The sequence below is a fragment of the Drosophila takahashii genome, chromosome 3R (genome assembly GCF_030179915.1).
Source record: "Drosophila takahashii strain IR98-3 E-12201 chromosome 3R, DtakHiC1v2, whole genome shotgun sequence".
NCBI classification, from domain to species: Eukaryota; Metazoa; Arthropoda; class Insecta; order Diptera; family Drosophilidae; genus Drosophila; species Drosophila takahashii.
Genome location: NC_091681.1, coordinates 10,875,495 through 10,892,960, shown reverse-complemented (window position 1 = coordinate 10,892,960; position 17,466 = coordinate 10,875,495). Strand labels below are relative to the sequence as shown.

At 39.2% G+C, this 17,466-nt stretch overlaps 1 protein-coding gene across 2 annotated transcripts in view; it reads left to right on the top strand.

The window, feature by feature from the left end:
• Positions 1-616: 616 nt before the first annotated feature.
• Positions 617-17,466, top strand: part of pb (homeobox proposcipedia) — a 35,612-nt gene continuing 18,762 nt past the window's right edge. For both annotated transcript variants that reach the window (XM_044396265.2, XM_044396264.2), the window contains exons 1-2: positions 617-1,163; positions 13,387-13,401. In XM_044396265.2, the coding sequence (XP_044252200.1) occupies positions 623-1,163; positions 13,387-13,401 (556 nt within the window). In that variant the 5' untranslated portion in view covers positions 617-622. The remainder of the gene's footprint in view (positions 1,164-13,386; positions 13,402-17,466) is intronic.

Sequence of the window (17,466 nt, the reverse complement as noted above, 5' to 3'; positions counted from 1 at the left end):
ATTTGATTGGTAAAATCGACCTAAACAGATAGTTACGTAACTATACAAAATTGTTACGTGTCTTTTGTTTTTGTTTAGGTGTGTGCCGTAGCTAATTGTTTGTATTTGTTGTTGTGAAAGTAAATATTTAGTTGGTAGAACTGACAATTCTTGTGGTTGGGGACTGTTTTACACTTATATTAGTTAACTTTACTAAACTAAAATTTTTTTCTGTGTATGTTTAACTCTAATTTTCAGACAAATAAAATACATTTCAAAGACTAAAATTTGTCAATTATTTATATATATCCATTTAAGGTTTTTTTTAACCTTGTTTTGAGTTTTTAAACACATTTGGTTAACAATTTTATAGCCTCTCTTAAATTATTTCAATAAAATGTAACTGAAATTTTATAAACAACGTATTAAATTAATATTATAAATGAATAGCATAAGCCTAACATCTTCTAGATTAATGTATTACATTTCTTGGCTTTATAATTTTAAAAAATATATTTCATTCAAAACTTTTTATGAATACCAAAAATATTTTTTGTTTGCAGGTCCCCAAGCTGAGAATTTTTTAAGGAACTCAGGAATTGGAAGTGAGAGTAAATAAAACCACAAAAGATAAACCCAAGCCATGCAAGAGGTCTGCAGCACCCTGGACTCGACCCCGATGGGCACGCAAATAAAATCGGAATCGCCTCTGAATCCGCTGCAGGTGCAAACTGGCCAGACGTCCCTGCCAGTGGGTGGTTGCGGTGGTGCTGGCGTCGTGGGTGGTGTGGGAGTGGGAGTCGGTCAGCCCGGTATCGGCCAGCAGGGGGCGCCACCGGTGCCGGCGGTACTGATGGTCAACAAGATGACCCCGAACTGTGATAAACGGACCGCGGACACGGCCTACTGGATGGCAGCCTCCGAGGGCGGATTCATCAATTCGCAGCCTTCGATGGCCGAGTTCCTCAACCACCTGAGTCCGGAGAGTCCCAAAATCGGAACACCTGTTGGATCCGGCGCCATCGGAGGAGTGGGCGTCAACGTTAATGTCAATGTAGGGGTCGGAGTCGGATATCCGGTTGGCGTTGTCCCACAAACGCCGGATGGAATGGACTCGGTGCCGGAGTATCCCTGGATGAAGGAGAAGAAGACATCCCGCAAGAGCACCAACAACAACAATCAGGGTGAGTCCATCTACACGAAAATACCAGGTTACTAATTCGAAGATCGTTGCGAAATAAATGTAGTTCTCAAAATAATATTTCATTTCAAACGTTATTGAAGTTCTGGTATTACAAATGTTCATAGCCAACCAAAATCTTAGGAATTACCATGATCTTTTTAAAAAACTATCTTGTTTGTCACTATTAAGTGGGAAAAACTAATATTATTTTTTCAATTAGAATTAAATTACATTTTGTATATACTTTGGAGATTTTATACAATGGGCTTACTCGCAAAAATTCATCCGTTTTTCTCGCCGTGCAGGCAGTGAAATGCGAAACTGTCATTAATCAAGAAATCAATGCAATTTACCTTGCATCAAATGAGGCGCAGCATGGCGGCGCCTTCGCCACTTCCCGTCCAGAAAGCCAGAGCCCAGAACTCTAGGTCCGTACCGCCCGAGCCCAAGTTCCAATCCCGATCCCTTACCTCTGGCACTCGATCACGCACCGAGAGGGTTCGGCTCCTTTGATGGACAGCTCGCTCTGTGCCGGCAAAGATCTGTTATTTGCGATCATTTGTAACAATTTTCGAGAGCAGAGCGACCACGCTGGAAATGTTTCATTTATTTCCCTTCGCTTCGACTCGAGTCGAATGTGTCGATTTCATTTGCGCAAGAAATACGAAAAGGCGACGAGGAGAGTAAAAAATACAAAAAGTAAAGAAAACTACAGCTGGGCCAGGGATCGAGGCAGCCGCATTTAAAATAAATGAGGTATCAAGGTTGTCCGACCATACGTTTTCCTGTCCGACTTGCCCAAAACCCGAGCCCCTTTCCTCAGAGCGATTGCAACCTGTTATTTGGGTTCATTTGTCAAAATATTTTTTCCTGTCCCCCTTTTTTTGCCTTCGATCGAAGGGGCAGCGGTTGCCGAGGCAATGCCGTGTTGCACGTTGCAATTGCAACCCTTTGGGCCTCTGGCGATGTTGCAGCACAGAAAATACGAATTTCGTGCCTGCTGCTGCACCATTTTAAACCACTGCCTCCCATTCGCCATTGCCCCATTCCCTTGCCGGGGGACACATAAAACTCAGTGGATCGGAGGAAAGAAAATACTGCAATGTGGAAAAAGAGAGTTTCAATTTATCATTTAAATCGGAAACAAGTCGAGCAATGGCCAAAACAAGTTTATAAAGCTTCAATTCTATAGGGAAAAATTAAAGTTGTTGAGTGAGTTTATTCATAAATTCTTAATATTTACAAATTTGAATAAATATAATATGAAAATAATAAGATACATGTGTCTGTCTTTATTTATTTATTGTAATAAATTGTAAATATTATAATAAAACATGTAAAATCCTTGACCTCGGGTTAGCTAAATACATCTCACAAAACCTCTCGCTCTAGATGCTGTTACTCTTAGGGCCGGTTTCTCGAGTGCCGGCTAACATTTCTCGAACAGATAGAGTCCCTGCTAAGGCATTTTGGCTTTCTCGAGCACCAATGTGAGAGCTAACTTTGACAGGGACTCGGAGTCCCTGTTAAGCGTTTTCGGCTCGATAGAATGACAGCTGATTTCCCAAAGCCAACTATGAAGAAGAAACGAAATCACAGCTGACTTTTCCTTTGAATTATACCCAAACAGCTGGTGAAATAATCGAAGCACGCCATTTTTTACGCTTCACAGCACAATTCTGTGCGTTAACAGCACTCTGTAATTGCTTCTCTTCAGATAAATTAAAGTAGTCGAGAAAGCGGATTTGCTTTTACGAACAGTTTATCTGGTATTTAAGTTTTTCGAACAGATAGCAATCAGGGACTTTGACAGGGACTCGAGAAACCGGCCCTAAGTTTTACATTTCCCTAATAGTGGTATCGGTTTTGTGAAAGACCACTGGAATATAACCCATTAATATGTTGACTTTAGAAATTATAGAGTTTTCGAGTTCCATTGAAACCAAATTCAAAGCCATGTTTCTGTAATATAAAATCTTCGTAAATAATTGGTGCAATAGAAAAGTTAAAAGTTAACTTTCTTCATTTTTTAATCCAAATTGATGAATTAAGATATCCCGCAAATGTTGGTGGAAGGGTGTGCACCGACTTAAACTAATACATTGCCAATTAATATTGACCACACTCAGCAACCACACATCCTGTTGACAAATGAGCAGCACTAATCCCCCGGAAAGCGTGGGTAAGAGTGTGTTTAACCGCCAAATCCCAACACGTGGCCGGTGCAGAGTGGCAAATGGAACCGTCAAAGGAATTCCCCAGAGGGGAGAAATCTCTCTCCGGGTCCGGGTCTCTGGTTGCCTCTGGTTTCCCGGAGTGAAAGTGAGCCAATAAATAGCGTGAAGCATTCCGAAGCGCCGTTGAAGGGTCAATACATCTTTCACCCACTCCCAAGCACACTGCATATATATGTACATACTCCGGGTCGAAAAACGAAGGGACGACATGCTGAGCGATATGGATTACAAATGATGTTGTAAATGTCCGTCCGTCGACCATTTGTTTATCTCAGTGTGCGAACAGGGCTAGTGTGTTTGTGTTGGTTTAACAGTTTAATTTGTTAACGTTGTCAAATTAATTCCTTGTCAAGTGGTAACCGATCTAAATGATTCTCAGGTCGGCGGATCTGTGAATGGGGATGAGTAATAGCTTAGCTAAAGATCGTATATGGGATTTTTAAACGTTTAAGATCTTAAAAGTCTTTAAATTTACTTAATTATTTTTATGTTTAAATATTGATTCTTCTTTTATATCAGGTAAATATATATATTTTGTTAGTCATGACTTGAAAATTCTTTAAAAATGTAATCAATGGTATTTTAATTTGAATTTAAAAAAAATAAAAGTTCTTTTGCTAACAAATTGAATATCCCCAATTAAATAAGGTCTGTTAAGCCAACCCGTTTAATGCCACATTTTGAAATCCCTTTTCCTGGCTGAAATAACACTTTGCTTCATTGTACCTCCCTCTTTTCACTCGACAACATCCAATTGTTTGCCGCAAATTGTTTGCAACGCATCCTGAATTTTAATGTGTGGCGCGTATTTCGGCTGAAGTCCTTAGCAGGATGGGTTGCATGGTAAAAGATGGGGATTCTCCTCAGAAATTGTTTTGTTAGCCTGTTTACATTCACACAAAGTGGGAGCAATAAAATTTCCGCTTCAGCATCAAGTGTTAATTAGGCGTAATGAACTGCAAGAAAAGTTTGTAATTGTCGAGCAACATGTTCGCGTCTCTCCAAGTATCTGCGAGATATGCGAACGGATTTCACCAGGAGAATGAGGTGTTTTCGCTGAAAGGAGCAGCTTTGGGGTAGACCAATAAAAAACAATTTGACTTCCTTGGCCCCGGCTATTGAAAGGCGGCAATCCATTCGAAGCGCCATCTGCATCATCCACCCCGCGACCATATGTTGCTCCATTGAGAACTGAAGCAGTTCATCCTGCTCCTGGACGATTCCGTGGGCGGAGGGCGGAAGAGCATAAAAAATGCGTGCGGCACGACTCGAAACTTACCCCCCGAGGATTACGATTATAACAAACCATTTATCATAATATTTATGTTGATGCGTTGTACTTTTTCTCAATGAAGGTCTCAAAGTCTGCCAGGGTCAGAAAAAAGCGGAGGACAGGGCCAGGTTCGCGGTGCCTTTTATTAATTTTATTTATGATGAGTCATTTGCACATTTATAATTTTAACCTTTACAGTTGAATTCATTCAAAACGAATTCGGCTCGAGTGCGAAAAAATGAGGGGAGAAAATAATATTCCTAGTAGTGTTCGAGGTATGTTATAGGAAAATCGAAAGTATTTCAAGGCTCATCCAATGTTGAGTTTTAAGGTGGAGGATGGGTTTCCCAAAGATTTATTTTGTTATTGATACCCCTTGATTATGTGGTTGACATTAATAGACTTGTGGAGTCAACGAGGAAATATAATATTATAATACTCTATGATTGACAAGAGGATAATTCTTATTTTCAATATATGGTAGATGATTTGTAATAATATCGTATTTTTGCTTACTAAAAAAGATGCATCAGTTATTCCTAAAATCATTAATTTGTTAACAATAAGAAGAACTATAAAAAGTATAAATAGAAGTATAATAAGAAGTATCTCAAAATAATATGAAAAAAACATTAAAGATAAAGCTTATAAACATGAAACTTTCTTAATTTTTCTTCTGACCCCGCCTTACACAGAATTAAAGTCCATTTAACCAGAAAACTCCCCGTGGATAAGTGCCTCTAAAAAGGTAAACTTGAAATCATGTCGCCGAGCATTAAATTAATTGGCGCTCGTCAAATAATTTTTAAGCACTAATTACGCGTCAAACGATGAAAAATTTTCAGGGCTAACGAAAAAGGCTCCTTGGAAGGACTGAAATCTTTTGGGTAAGGTGGCCCGTTTTCGGGTCGCTCAATTAATTGTTACGACTTTATTATGGAGATAAGTGCACGGCGTCTTGGCCAAGACAAACAAAGGGTTCTAATTGGCCAGCCGCAGCCAGGATAATGCCAGGCAGACGTTTACGCCCCAGAGGGTTTTTCCATATTTTTCCTTCGCTTTTTCTGGCCTTTCCCTTTCCAACGTGACTGTGAAAAAATCTGTTACAATTAGTTAAGCTTGAGCCGGCGGCTGGCCGAAGTAAATTTTAAGATTATTATTTTTCTACCACATTTTTGGGCGGCTTTTTCGGCGGTTTTATCTGCAAACTGATTTGTCATTATTTTTAAAGGGAAAAGGTCCCGCAAATTTATCAGAGAATTTCAAGACTTAATGTTCAAGGTTTTCTTCAGACATCTGTGTAAGGTAAAAGGGAAATTATGGAGTTAATTTTTCGTTAATGCCAGAAATCTAGGTACATTCGCATTATTATTCAAATTAAAAAGCTAATATTACAGTTATGAAATAAAAAAAATTTGCATCACTTCCAAGCTTTGTAATTTAATACTGGATTAGGAACCAAATATTCATTTAAGCAAATCAATTCTCTGCATTAGGACGGTCTTCAACTCACTGCCGGTTTTCTTTAATTTACCCCCCAAATTGGTCATTTGAGGTTTCCCCTAAAAACTTTGACGTTAACCAATATCGATTTAATTTTATTTCCACTCATTTAGCTAAAAGCGTTTCTGTAAGAATGAAAATATTTGCCCGCGATTAAATTAAAAAAAGCTGGAAAAGGAAAAAAAGTGGGAAATGGGGAAAAGTGGAAGAGAGAAAAGCATTTTATGAAATGAATGCACTGACACTCTGGCCTCGCCTCGGAAAAATTTGAATACATTACAGAGGGTTTTGGGTAGAGGACTAGGACTCCCTGCAAATAAACCGCCGTAGCCGCCCCCTTTCCAGACCCCCGGCACCCCGCCCCTTTTTGGCCAGGACGACGGCATGACAATGACACAAAAGCCGCGCACTTAATCGCCGCGGATCACATTCCGTAAAAACCGCGACGATAAAAATTTTTTACGCTCCATTCTTGTGTACTTAGTGGAATGGAAGGGACACCACTCCACCACCACCACCCGTGGTGGTTGACCCGCCTGTCCGCAATTTCACTGGAGACATCTCTGTCCGGTTTCCCGCTTAGCAGAAGAAAATCAGATCCGAAATTATTTTCAATTTGTACGCGATTTATTTTTATGTCTTTTTTTAGAGAGCCCTCCTTCTCATCAGCCGAGATCCCAGTTTAAACGATTTGTAAACATTTGAATTGGATTTTCGGCCATAAAAATAGCTTGTTTGCGACCTTATCTCAAAGACTGGGCTAAGTTGTGGGCATTAGTGCTATCATAAGTAGGCGAAGTACACCTATTTATTTCCGTAACTCAACTCGGAGTTAATCGCCATGCATTCCGCTTCACTGAAGTCGCTGGGGGGTCGATTGGCTGCCGAGGCGGGGACTGCACCCCAACAACTATAATAAATTAATAAATTACCAAGTTTTTGCATAAAACACAGTTTTACTTATCAATGAGCCAGGCCAACTGCAGTAATTACTAGCCAGGCTCAGTCGAGGGTGTTGCCAAAGACAAATGACTGTAAAAATGTAAAACTAAGCCCAGACAGTGAAATGTCATAAATTATCATCACGCACTGACCGATTGCCGGCTACTGATTCAGACTTCTGAGTTGCGCTCCGGTGAGTTGCATAAACAATGCAGGCCCAGTATTTTTTCAGTTTTTATATTTTCTAAGAGCCCAAAGCACACGTATTAAGTGCACCATTAGATCTTTATGCGCAATTCAAAGCTGGCAATTTTCCTAACCGCTATCTACACTTACGCATTTATTAAGAAAATAAAAATAATAGTAACCTTCAAATGTACTCAATAAATAATAATTCAATACCTAAAAATGGTATCTGGTATTAACAAAAAATTATCCTTAAACGTGCTGACAACTAAAAAACTTGATTTTACGTACCAAAATAATTTCCTGTTGCTTTTATTTATCTAATTTGCTAACGGTAAAATCATTGCTGTCAACACTCAAAAATAATACCAAAAATAATAATTTATTTAAAAAAAACACCTACACGTTTAAATTGTTTGATTAATGTTACCGGAGCTCGACGAGGCTTTCACATTTGACGCAGAGAGCATCACATCCACACATGACTCCTGGTTAACCCCTGTAACCCCTCGATGTGCGTGTGTGATTTAAATAAAACTAATGTTTGTGTGAAAATGGATTTTCTGTTTGTCATCGGCTGTTGACTTCCCTTGTGTTTTATATTCAAACGGCGAACCGCAGGGCCAAAGGATATTTTCCGTTCCTTTTCCTGTTCGTGGCGATATTCAAATTCGGCTTCAGCGGCAAACAGATTTAAATTCGCATACGCTTAGCACGTGAATGGGAATCCTTGAGGACGACTGGCAGGAACAGCGACAACGACACCGCTTTCCGTCGAGTCATGCATCATATCTACAGCTGCGGAAGCCCCTGAGTTTGGGAGGGTTCGTCCTCGGGATAGGACTCGATTGGGTTGGGCGAGGTGAGATCGGAGTTGGGGGTTGGATGAAGCCGAAGCCGAAACTGAAACTGAAACCGAGAACGCGCGTGGTTGACACGTGATTCCGGTGCTCGTAAATTTTCAAGAACTTCCCATCCCTTTTAGTGCTCCTTGTAGTTTTTAATTTGTGGCTTGTTGGGCACTGTTAACAGTTATTATTTATGCGATGAGCGCAGAGATAGGCAAAGTTATGGGATATTTTTAAAGCGGATATTAAGTTAGCTACCTGTGATAAGGATTGGAAGTATCGAAGAACCACGCTTTATTTGCAACCCCAAAAAGCAACGCAGCTATTTTTGAATAGGGCGGAGAGAGCGAAAGATGTCACTTGGGGATGCTTCTCTATATATGTATTTGGGTTTGGGAAGCTGCGAGAGTGAGTGAGTGTCACAGCATCATCCATCATTTTGGACTTGACCTTTTTTGGGCTAAGCTTCCGTTTAACGCAGACTAAAGGCGAATCTTTAATATTGTGTTTGCTATCTATCGCAGAGTGAGATACAGTCGAGGTGCACATGTTACATCCGAAGGACGCAAAGATTGTCCGACGAGAGGGCGGCAACAGTCAAATGTCAGACAGACCGACCACATGAGCGACTCTCTGGGTAAAATGCCTTGCAATGTCCCATTGTGAGCTTTGTATATAAAAACATATTTTCCCAGTTGGTTTTCACTTCTGTGTCGTGTTAAAAATGAATTTGTCATCTGTAAACGGTCTGACATGTTTGCCAAAAAAATAAATCTCATTCACTCTCCACCTTTTTGATCATCTCATGTCTGGTGAGGTCCGTTGGGCAATACATCAATTGTTGTTCGGTGGTTAACTTAACTCCTGAACGCAGTTAAGCCCAAGTCTGCAAGTCCCTGATTGATTTGCATTGAAAATTGTGATTTTAATTGACATGCGATGAGCGCAGCATACAACAGACCAATAATTATGTCAATCTGCTCAGCTCGTGATCGATGGATTCTACCTAAATTGGATTAAGATTGTTTTTTCAAGCGAGTTTTAAAGAGGTTGGGGGACTACACTATATTAAACAAACAATAATACTATTGATTTCTTAAAAAGTTCAAGGTGGGTCTTGCTTTCCATCTAAAACCTTAATTGTTTATAAGCTTCCTATAGCTAGTAATGCTATTTTGAAATAATATTCAATCTGTATACAAAATGAAAAAATTGTACACATTGTAATTTCCAAAATATATATTTCTCTTTTTTGCGGCCAATTCGACGTGCAGAATAAACTGGAATTATTGAGCACTCGAAACATAAATGTAAACAAATGCACATTATTTTTGGTGGTTACAACTCTTTTGGAGTTATTAATTGAAATTCGTACACAGGTCACATAAATGGAACAGAACGGGCCGAACGTGCTAGATGTAATATGCCATAAAAATAGCAATAAGTGGGACAATTATGAACCAATAGAGGCGAACACATAAAGGTGGAGGCAGATGGAAATCGTGGGGAGAGGGAGTCGGACAACATGGTTCCCTGGGCTTTATAATGGCCCCGAATCGTTTAGCTTTAATTCAAAATGGGTGGCTGAAGGTGGGCCAAAAAAGGGGGAGTTCGCGTCAGGTGAGCGGTGGGTGGTGATTATTATAAACGCATCGTTCAGATCATTGGCCAAATGGCTTTGCGAACAATTTGTTGCTTCGCTGCTGATTGAATGGCGGCCATATAGCCCTATAGTGTGGAATGGTGTGCCATGGAGCTAAAGAGCGTGAAATTTATATGCAATTAAAATAATATTTTTCCAGCCGAGTAAAAACATTCATGATTATTACCGAGCACACATATAAAATAATTATTGATATCTCTATATCACGTATAGATTTTTATAGCCAACAGCTGTCAGCAAAATGTGCGCGAAATAATAATTTCCTTTGGTTCGAACAAATTTGGGAAAATATATGTATACCTCCCATTAAAGCCGAGTTCAAGGACTTTGCCGCCAGATCTATTTTCTTCGGTTATTTTTTAAATTCTTAGAAAGTGCAAAGGGGATAGCAGGCAGAGTGACTGCTGCGGTTAATGGCTTTTGAATGCAAATTCAATTTTATCGCACTCTGTTCACTTTTTAATAAGATTTCCACCCAGCCCCACTCCCTCCCCTCGACTGCTGGCGAAAGGTGCACTCTGTTGGAAATGAAAATTAGTTGCAAGAGCCGAAAAACAAAAAGAAAGGCTGGGAGAGAAATGAAATGAAAGCCCAGAGACACGCGACTTGCGACCTGCGAGAAATGCTTTTTGGCGCCACAAGCAAACCTGTCTCTTTTTTTCCCATTAAAAAGTGGTGGTATTTTTACACTCAAAAAATATAATTGTTATTTAGTTAAGAAAATGCTATCTGACTTGATAATTGTCCAATAAATTTATTTTACTAATTATAATTATTTAGAAACTGTTATAGGGCAGTGACAAAAATGATTTTTCCCGTGTTTGTTTTAAAAACGTTCTTCATCCCTTCGTAAACGTTGCGTCTACATTTTGGGTATTGTAATTTACCTGTTACATTCTTTGAGTTTAAGGAACATTTTTTTATGAAAAACTTAAAGAATTTTTGATTTTTTCTAAGTGCTTTTCTGCTCGAGAGGCACTGCCCACAATCCAACAAATTGCGTTTCGTGTGCGAGAGTGGGTGGGAAAACTGTCAGAATGAATGAGTAGCCCGGTCACACCTACTCGCTGTCAGTCAGGCCCGAATTCGCCCCTGAGCAGCCCCCAGTTGGAAATGGCAATGGCAATGCCAAGTGCCTCAAGCAGTTGCCTTGAATCGGACCTGGGATCGGGAATCGGACAAAAAAGAAACTTTAGACTGCAAAATATTCAGGGACAGAAACAATACCCGCTGATGGATAGATAGCTCACTACATTCTTTTCAATTAGGTAAATGGTCTTTGAGTATGATTAGAAAGTGTCTACTGGGTACTTTAAGGTGGAACTAAGGGGAAAGTCTCTTGTGGGAACAAGAAACAGTCCGAAAGAAAAATGATGCCCATTTAATAAATTAAGACATTTAAGTTGTACTATTATGTCTAAAGATTTTTTTTTAACCGAAAGTAATTTTTGTACATTGTAAAATAGATATTTACCAAAGAAAGACACCTATATTTCGTTCATAAATCAAACAGAAAAGCTCCGTGAGCTTGAACCGGACGTAACTGCAGCTCCACCCATTAAAGCCAGTTCCATCTTTAACTGAAATACCCGAAATGGCCGCACAAAGTGCGCAGTCATATTCATGAGCTTCTCATCAGCTGCATATAGAAATGGGAATGTTCGCTGATTATCAAACGAAAATATTTGCTAATCACGCAGCTGCTGCCGCTGCACGAAAAATATCAAATATTGCTTATGAAACTGCATAAACTTGGCAGCAGTTCGATGGGGAAAGGGAAAAGGGGAAGGCCCGAGGGGGACAGACTGGATCTCGAACCCAACCCTATAGGAATTAAGTTCCAGGCTAGACGCTATTATTTCCGACAGCATGATTTTATTTGCCTTTGCCCATCATCATCATCATCGAGATCCAACCCCTTGCTTGGGATCTCCTCCCTCCTTCGAATAATAGACTCCTGAGAGAAGTTCTGCGTTTCCTTGAGACTTTCCTAGCTGGGATTTCCTGCTTATTTTTTGCCATCGAAACTTCTCAATTACAAAGTTGGGTTCCCGGAACGAGCTGGGCAAAAGTGGGGATAGGAAGTACTGCCACTTGACCGCTCGTTACGTGCTGCATGTGTTGACCATGTCAAACCGGCTGGGAAACTTCCGCTTAGCGAACTTTGAGGTTAATTATTTTCCACTCTTGATAGAAGCCAACTTCGGGAAAGAATGTTTCTTAGCCAATATGATGTAGTTATATATAGTCTGCAGCTCGAAACAACTTTGTCACCAAAAAAGATAAACAAATACGATGTGCCAATATTTTAAGCTGCTCTCCTCCACTTTGAAGTAGTCAAGTATGTTACTTTGCAGGTGAATGGAGCCTTAAAATATTTACACACCTCAATAAGCATTCAACGATTTTTTCCTGCATTTGCATGTGAGCCATTTATGCCGATGTTTTCGCGTAAGCCTCCATTAAATTCCAGAGTAAACATAAGCCCAAAAAGTTGCAATAACTGGCAGAATTTTAACGGTACCTTAATTTTACCATTAACAAGAAAGGAAGCTAGCTTCGGCCAGCCGAAGCTTATATACCCTTGCAGATCATTCCTATTAATTTACTAATCGCAAAAATGTTCAATTTTGTAATATTTCTCATTAACTTTCCGATCGTTCCTATGGCAGCTATATGATATAGTCGTCCGATTTTGATCAAATTAAAATTGAAATTCGAAAATATTTAAAAAGAGTCATATCCTAGAGTAGGGGATAATACAATAAAAACCAAAGAAGCTAGAATTTATTTCCTATTACTTTTCCATTAATTTTCCGATCGTTCCTATGGCAGCTATATGATATAGTCGTCCGATTTTGATTAAATTAAAATTGAAAAGAGTCATATCCTAGATTAGAAGATAATACAATAAAATCCAAAGAAGCTAAAATTTATTTCCTATTACTTTTCCATTAATTTTCCGATCGTTCCTATGGCAGCTATATGATATAGTAGTCCGATTTTTTAACTAATTAATTCGAAATTCAGATATATTTAAAAAATAACATCCCCAAAAGTAGAAGGTAATATTTCAAAAAACACCGAAGCTAGAATTTTTTAAAGTTTTTTTTTTCCGATTGTTCCTATGGGAGCCATAAGATATAGTTGTCCGATCCGGTCGGCTCCGACATATATACTACCTGCAATAGAAAGAAGACTTTTGGGAAAGTTTCATCCCGATAGCTCAAAAACTGAGAGACTAGTTTGCGTAGAAACAGACAGACGGACAGACGGACAGACGGACAGACGGACAGACGGACGGACAGACGGACAGACGGACATGGCTAGATCGACTCGTCTTGTGATGCTGATCAAGAATATATATACTTTATGGGGTCGGAAACGTCTCCTTCACTGCGTTGCAAACTTCTGACTGAAATCATAATACCCTCTGCAAGGGTATAAAAATAAATATGTGTAGAGCCTTATAATTTAAATCAATTTTTTGAACATAATACTTACTAATTTATTGTATAATACTTTCTTTTCAAATCCCTTGCTAATTTAAACTCTTTCTCTTCTCGTTTCAGGTGATAACTCTATAAGTAAGTACCTACCCTCTAAACAAACAATTTCTCACCCATTGCGCAATACCTTAAACCACAAACCATTAGATTCTCCAATTGGCCTAAAACTATAAGAAAAATCAAAAACATTTTGCATTCGTTGTGGGAGATTCTTCAAGGCGAAACCGTAATTTGAGGGCCCAAACCGCAGAAGTCTGATTAAATCTTATTATACCAATTTCGGTCCAGCCTACAGGGATGTGTGCAAAAAACCGCAAAGCGAAAAATGTGAATTTCAATAATTACACTGTGCAGCATTTTTAGTGCTTTTTAAATTTACCTCGATGGATGCTATATTTTTGTATTCGTTACGAATTCCCAAGTTAAACTGCTTTTTCCAAAAAGTTCCCCGACGCAAGGATTCTTAGCAAAAGGACCTCATAGTTAGAAAAATGCAGAAATTGTCCAACTTTCCGGAGCTCTCAGAGGCAAACGGATTCATGGATTGATTCGATGTTAACGTTTTTTAAAAGATACACTCTTTATCTTTCAAGCCCCATACTTAGAATAATATTAGGATTTTTTTTAAGACAGAAATAAATTCCAGAAAACATAGTCAAAAAACTTAAAAACATACAGGTGCGGTCAAAATAGAAGTAGTGTTACCGCCCTGTGTTTTTAAAAGTTTGTTGTTGTAATTCATCTTCTTCTGGTAATATTGTATTGATTATAATTGTACTATTAGACTCATTGGATAAAAAAAAGTCAAAACAACAAACTTTTAAAAACACAGGACGGCAACACTACTACTATTTTGACCGAAGCTGTATGCTTTTATGTTTTTTGACTATGTTTTCTAAAACTTGTTTCTCCCTTAATAAAAATCCTATAATTATTCAAAGTATGGGCTTTGAAAGATAAAGAGTATATCTTTTAAAAAACTTTAACACCAAATTAAACAATGTATCCGTTTGCCTCTGAGAGCTCCGGAAAGTTGGCCAATTTCAGCATTTTTCGAACTTTGAGGTCCTTTTGCTAAGAATCCTTGCGTCGGGGAACTTTTTGGAAAACGCAGTTTAACTTTGGAATTCGTAACGAATCCAAAAATATAGCATCCATCGAGGTAAATTTTTGATGCTGCATAGTGTTATTGTATAGCCATTTCCCTTGAAAATTTGCTTAGCCAAATAATTATATCGTTTCGGTGGAAAAGATCTGGCAAGTTGTGGCGACCATTTTGTGTATCAAAATCATCTAGAGTAAGCCACAAATCAACCATAAAACCGAGAAAAAACTGAGCCAATCAAGCGGCGACCATTTTGGAGACGGTTCAACGGAAACGTCGCTTTTTCATGTTCGTGACCAAAGTTTAGGTTTATTTTTTTTTGGAGGAAGGGAAGACAACAACGCAAACACGGCTGAAAATAAAAAACGCAGACAGAGAAAAATACATATTTTACCTGAATTAAATTGAGTAACAAAACACGAAAGTTTTTTATTCGTATATGTGTGTGTGTGGTGGTGCCTATATATAATTTAAGAAATATATGTAGACCAATCTTATTCGTGTTTTTTGTTGTTTGCTGAAAAGGGAGAGAACCACAAACACGCTACCAGTTTAAGCTTGGCCCACACCGCACACACCACACACACCACCACACTCCGAAAGTCTCTCTCACTCTCTTTTTCTGGCTTTGTTGCGGAGGAAATAATTACATGATTGAGGTACTCCACACACACTTGCTCGAATACCCACAATGACAAACACTGGCCCTTCCCCTTTCCAAGTCCCCCGATTTGCCCACCTCGATGTATTATTTTTTGCCTTTTGGTGGTGGTCGTTGTCTGATCGAAAAGAACATGTCAGGTTTCCCGACCTGGCCATTGCACGCCTTGGGTTCTCCGTTTCTGTTCTCTGTTCGAGTATGAATGAATGACCGCGCCATGGCGGCTTTTTATAGCGAGTGGTAGTGGTTCTTGCCGGTCTGCTTTTTTTCATCGTTCACATTTTTAGGTTCATGCACATGAAGAAATATTTATAATAATGCTTTGCTTGAAACATGGATAAAATGTATACTTTTTGAAAGAAACTTTCAATGTCCTGTTGATATATTAAAAGAGTTAAGGTAATCGGAATCAATAATTAAGTCATTTTCTTATATACATTGGCTGTTTCGAAATTTTGAAACAAACTTTGCATCTCAAAAATTTTTGTTTGTTTGATAGGTTGGATGCTAAATATGTTTAAAAATATCATTTTATAAGGGATATTAAGTTATTCGATGTTATACCTGGTGGAAAGAAACTTAAGTAATAAATGAGTGTGATTTTTTTTATGTTTGGATTAAAGTGTTACTTAAAAATTCCATTAGTTCTTTGGAAGTTTTTCCAAGCCCTAGGCTGATTTGAAGTATTTATTGAAGTGTATTTAATTTACGCTAAGCCGCAACAATGTCGACTGACGACTGCCGACGGTCGAAGGCCCTGGCCCAGGGCAATTATTGTATCGCTGGCTCTACCCACTCTACTACCCCGTCGCCCTACCACCGACTTACCCCTTGAAACTCCTGCTGGGCCACAAAACGGTAACCACTCTGCGATGTTGTTCGTGTGTGCGCCAGGAGCAGAGTTGAGGTCAGAGCCTTGTCGTGCTGTAATTGGCTGGCTGTGGGTTGGTTATTTCACAGGACATAACCAACACCCACACTGGAAGGGCGCCATGTGTCACATAGGGCCCATATATATCACCGAAATCGGTTTCTAAGTATACGTAGGTACTCAAGAGGGTTTGTTGTTTATATCTTATGTCAATAATCCAATGTTTTTATAATTTAGTTGTTTTTTTTTTTTTATCTAAATATATATGTTCTCCATACGACATAGCATTTACTTAACAGAATATATATCAGTTATAAGAATCTGTGGAAGATCAAAAATATTTAACAACCCGAAGAAACTGAAATTTAACCTCATTTTAAGACTCTTGCTCTATAGATTGCAGGTTAATTTTTCCTTGATACTTACACTTATCAATCGGCCATTTCCTTTAACTAATAAAATGGTCCTTCTTGCAATATAATTTGGGACTTCGTCGAATGCTGTTCTTACTACAGTGCCTCTTTCGATAGATCATGATATGTGTATAAGCTATTACTCCGACTTGTCAGTCATGAGGATTTCCCATTAATTTTGCCTGACCTCTAAAGTTCCGCCCCCAAAAGAAGCAGACGAAAAAAAGACTCTCCCCACGCTCAGACCTTCGAGCTCGCAGCTCGGATCTTCCCACACCATCCCCCTTGGAAGTATTTCCATCTGTGGTGCAGTGGCAGGATTAATTTCTAATTTCGCCTAATGTCCAAGAGCTGCCCAGTTCGATGTTTACATTTCGGGTGTCTCGACTTCTAATTTACCTTGATAAAACGTTACCATTCCCGTTCCCATGCCCTGCCCTGTCCCCGGGCTGTTTTTGTCTCTGCCCCCTGAACGCATTCGGGCCGTAGAGGTAGCCGGACTCGCAGCCGGATTGGGAATCGTAGTCGCAGAGTCGGAGACGGGCCCACATGTTTGCATCATTAATCATGACGTTTCAGCTCTGACACATTTGGCCGATCGGCGGCAGCGGCTGCAGCAGAAGCAACGGCAAGCGGATTGTAATGAACACGTTTTGTAAGGCAGACAGCGAGAAAAACGCGGAGACACAGATACACTTACAGATACAGATACTCGTGCAGAAGTAAACCCACAGAGTCAGATACAAACGCAGACGCAGACTGAAAGATATGGCCAGAAAGCGGATGGAAGACGAGTATGAAGACGACGAGCTTGAGACAAACGCACGTCAGCTATGGACGTCGACCACTGCGGATGCGTGTGCACTTAAAGATATTTCTAATAGACACTAACATTTACTAAATATTTTAAAAACGCTCGAGAGCCAAGAAAATTAGTGCTGAAAACCTTAGTTCTTAATGTTCCCAAGAAAAGCCTACAATGTTTGGTTAATTCCGAAAATTTTTTTATTACTTTTACTGTTGATAAGCAATTTAAGGAAATCCCTCCTAAAGCAAGAACTTTTTTTAAAATTTATTTTCTGGACTCTTCTTC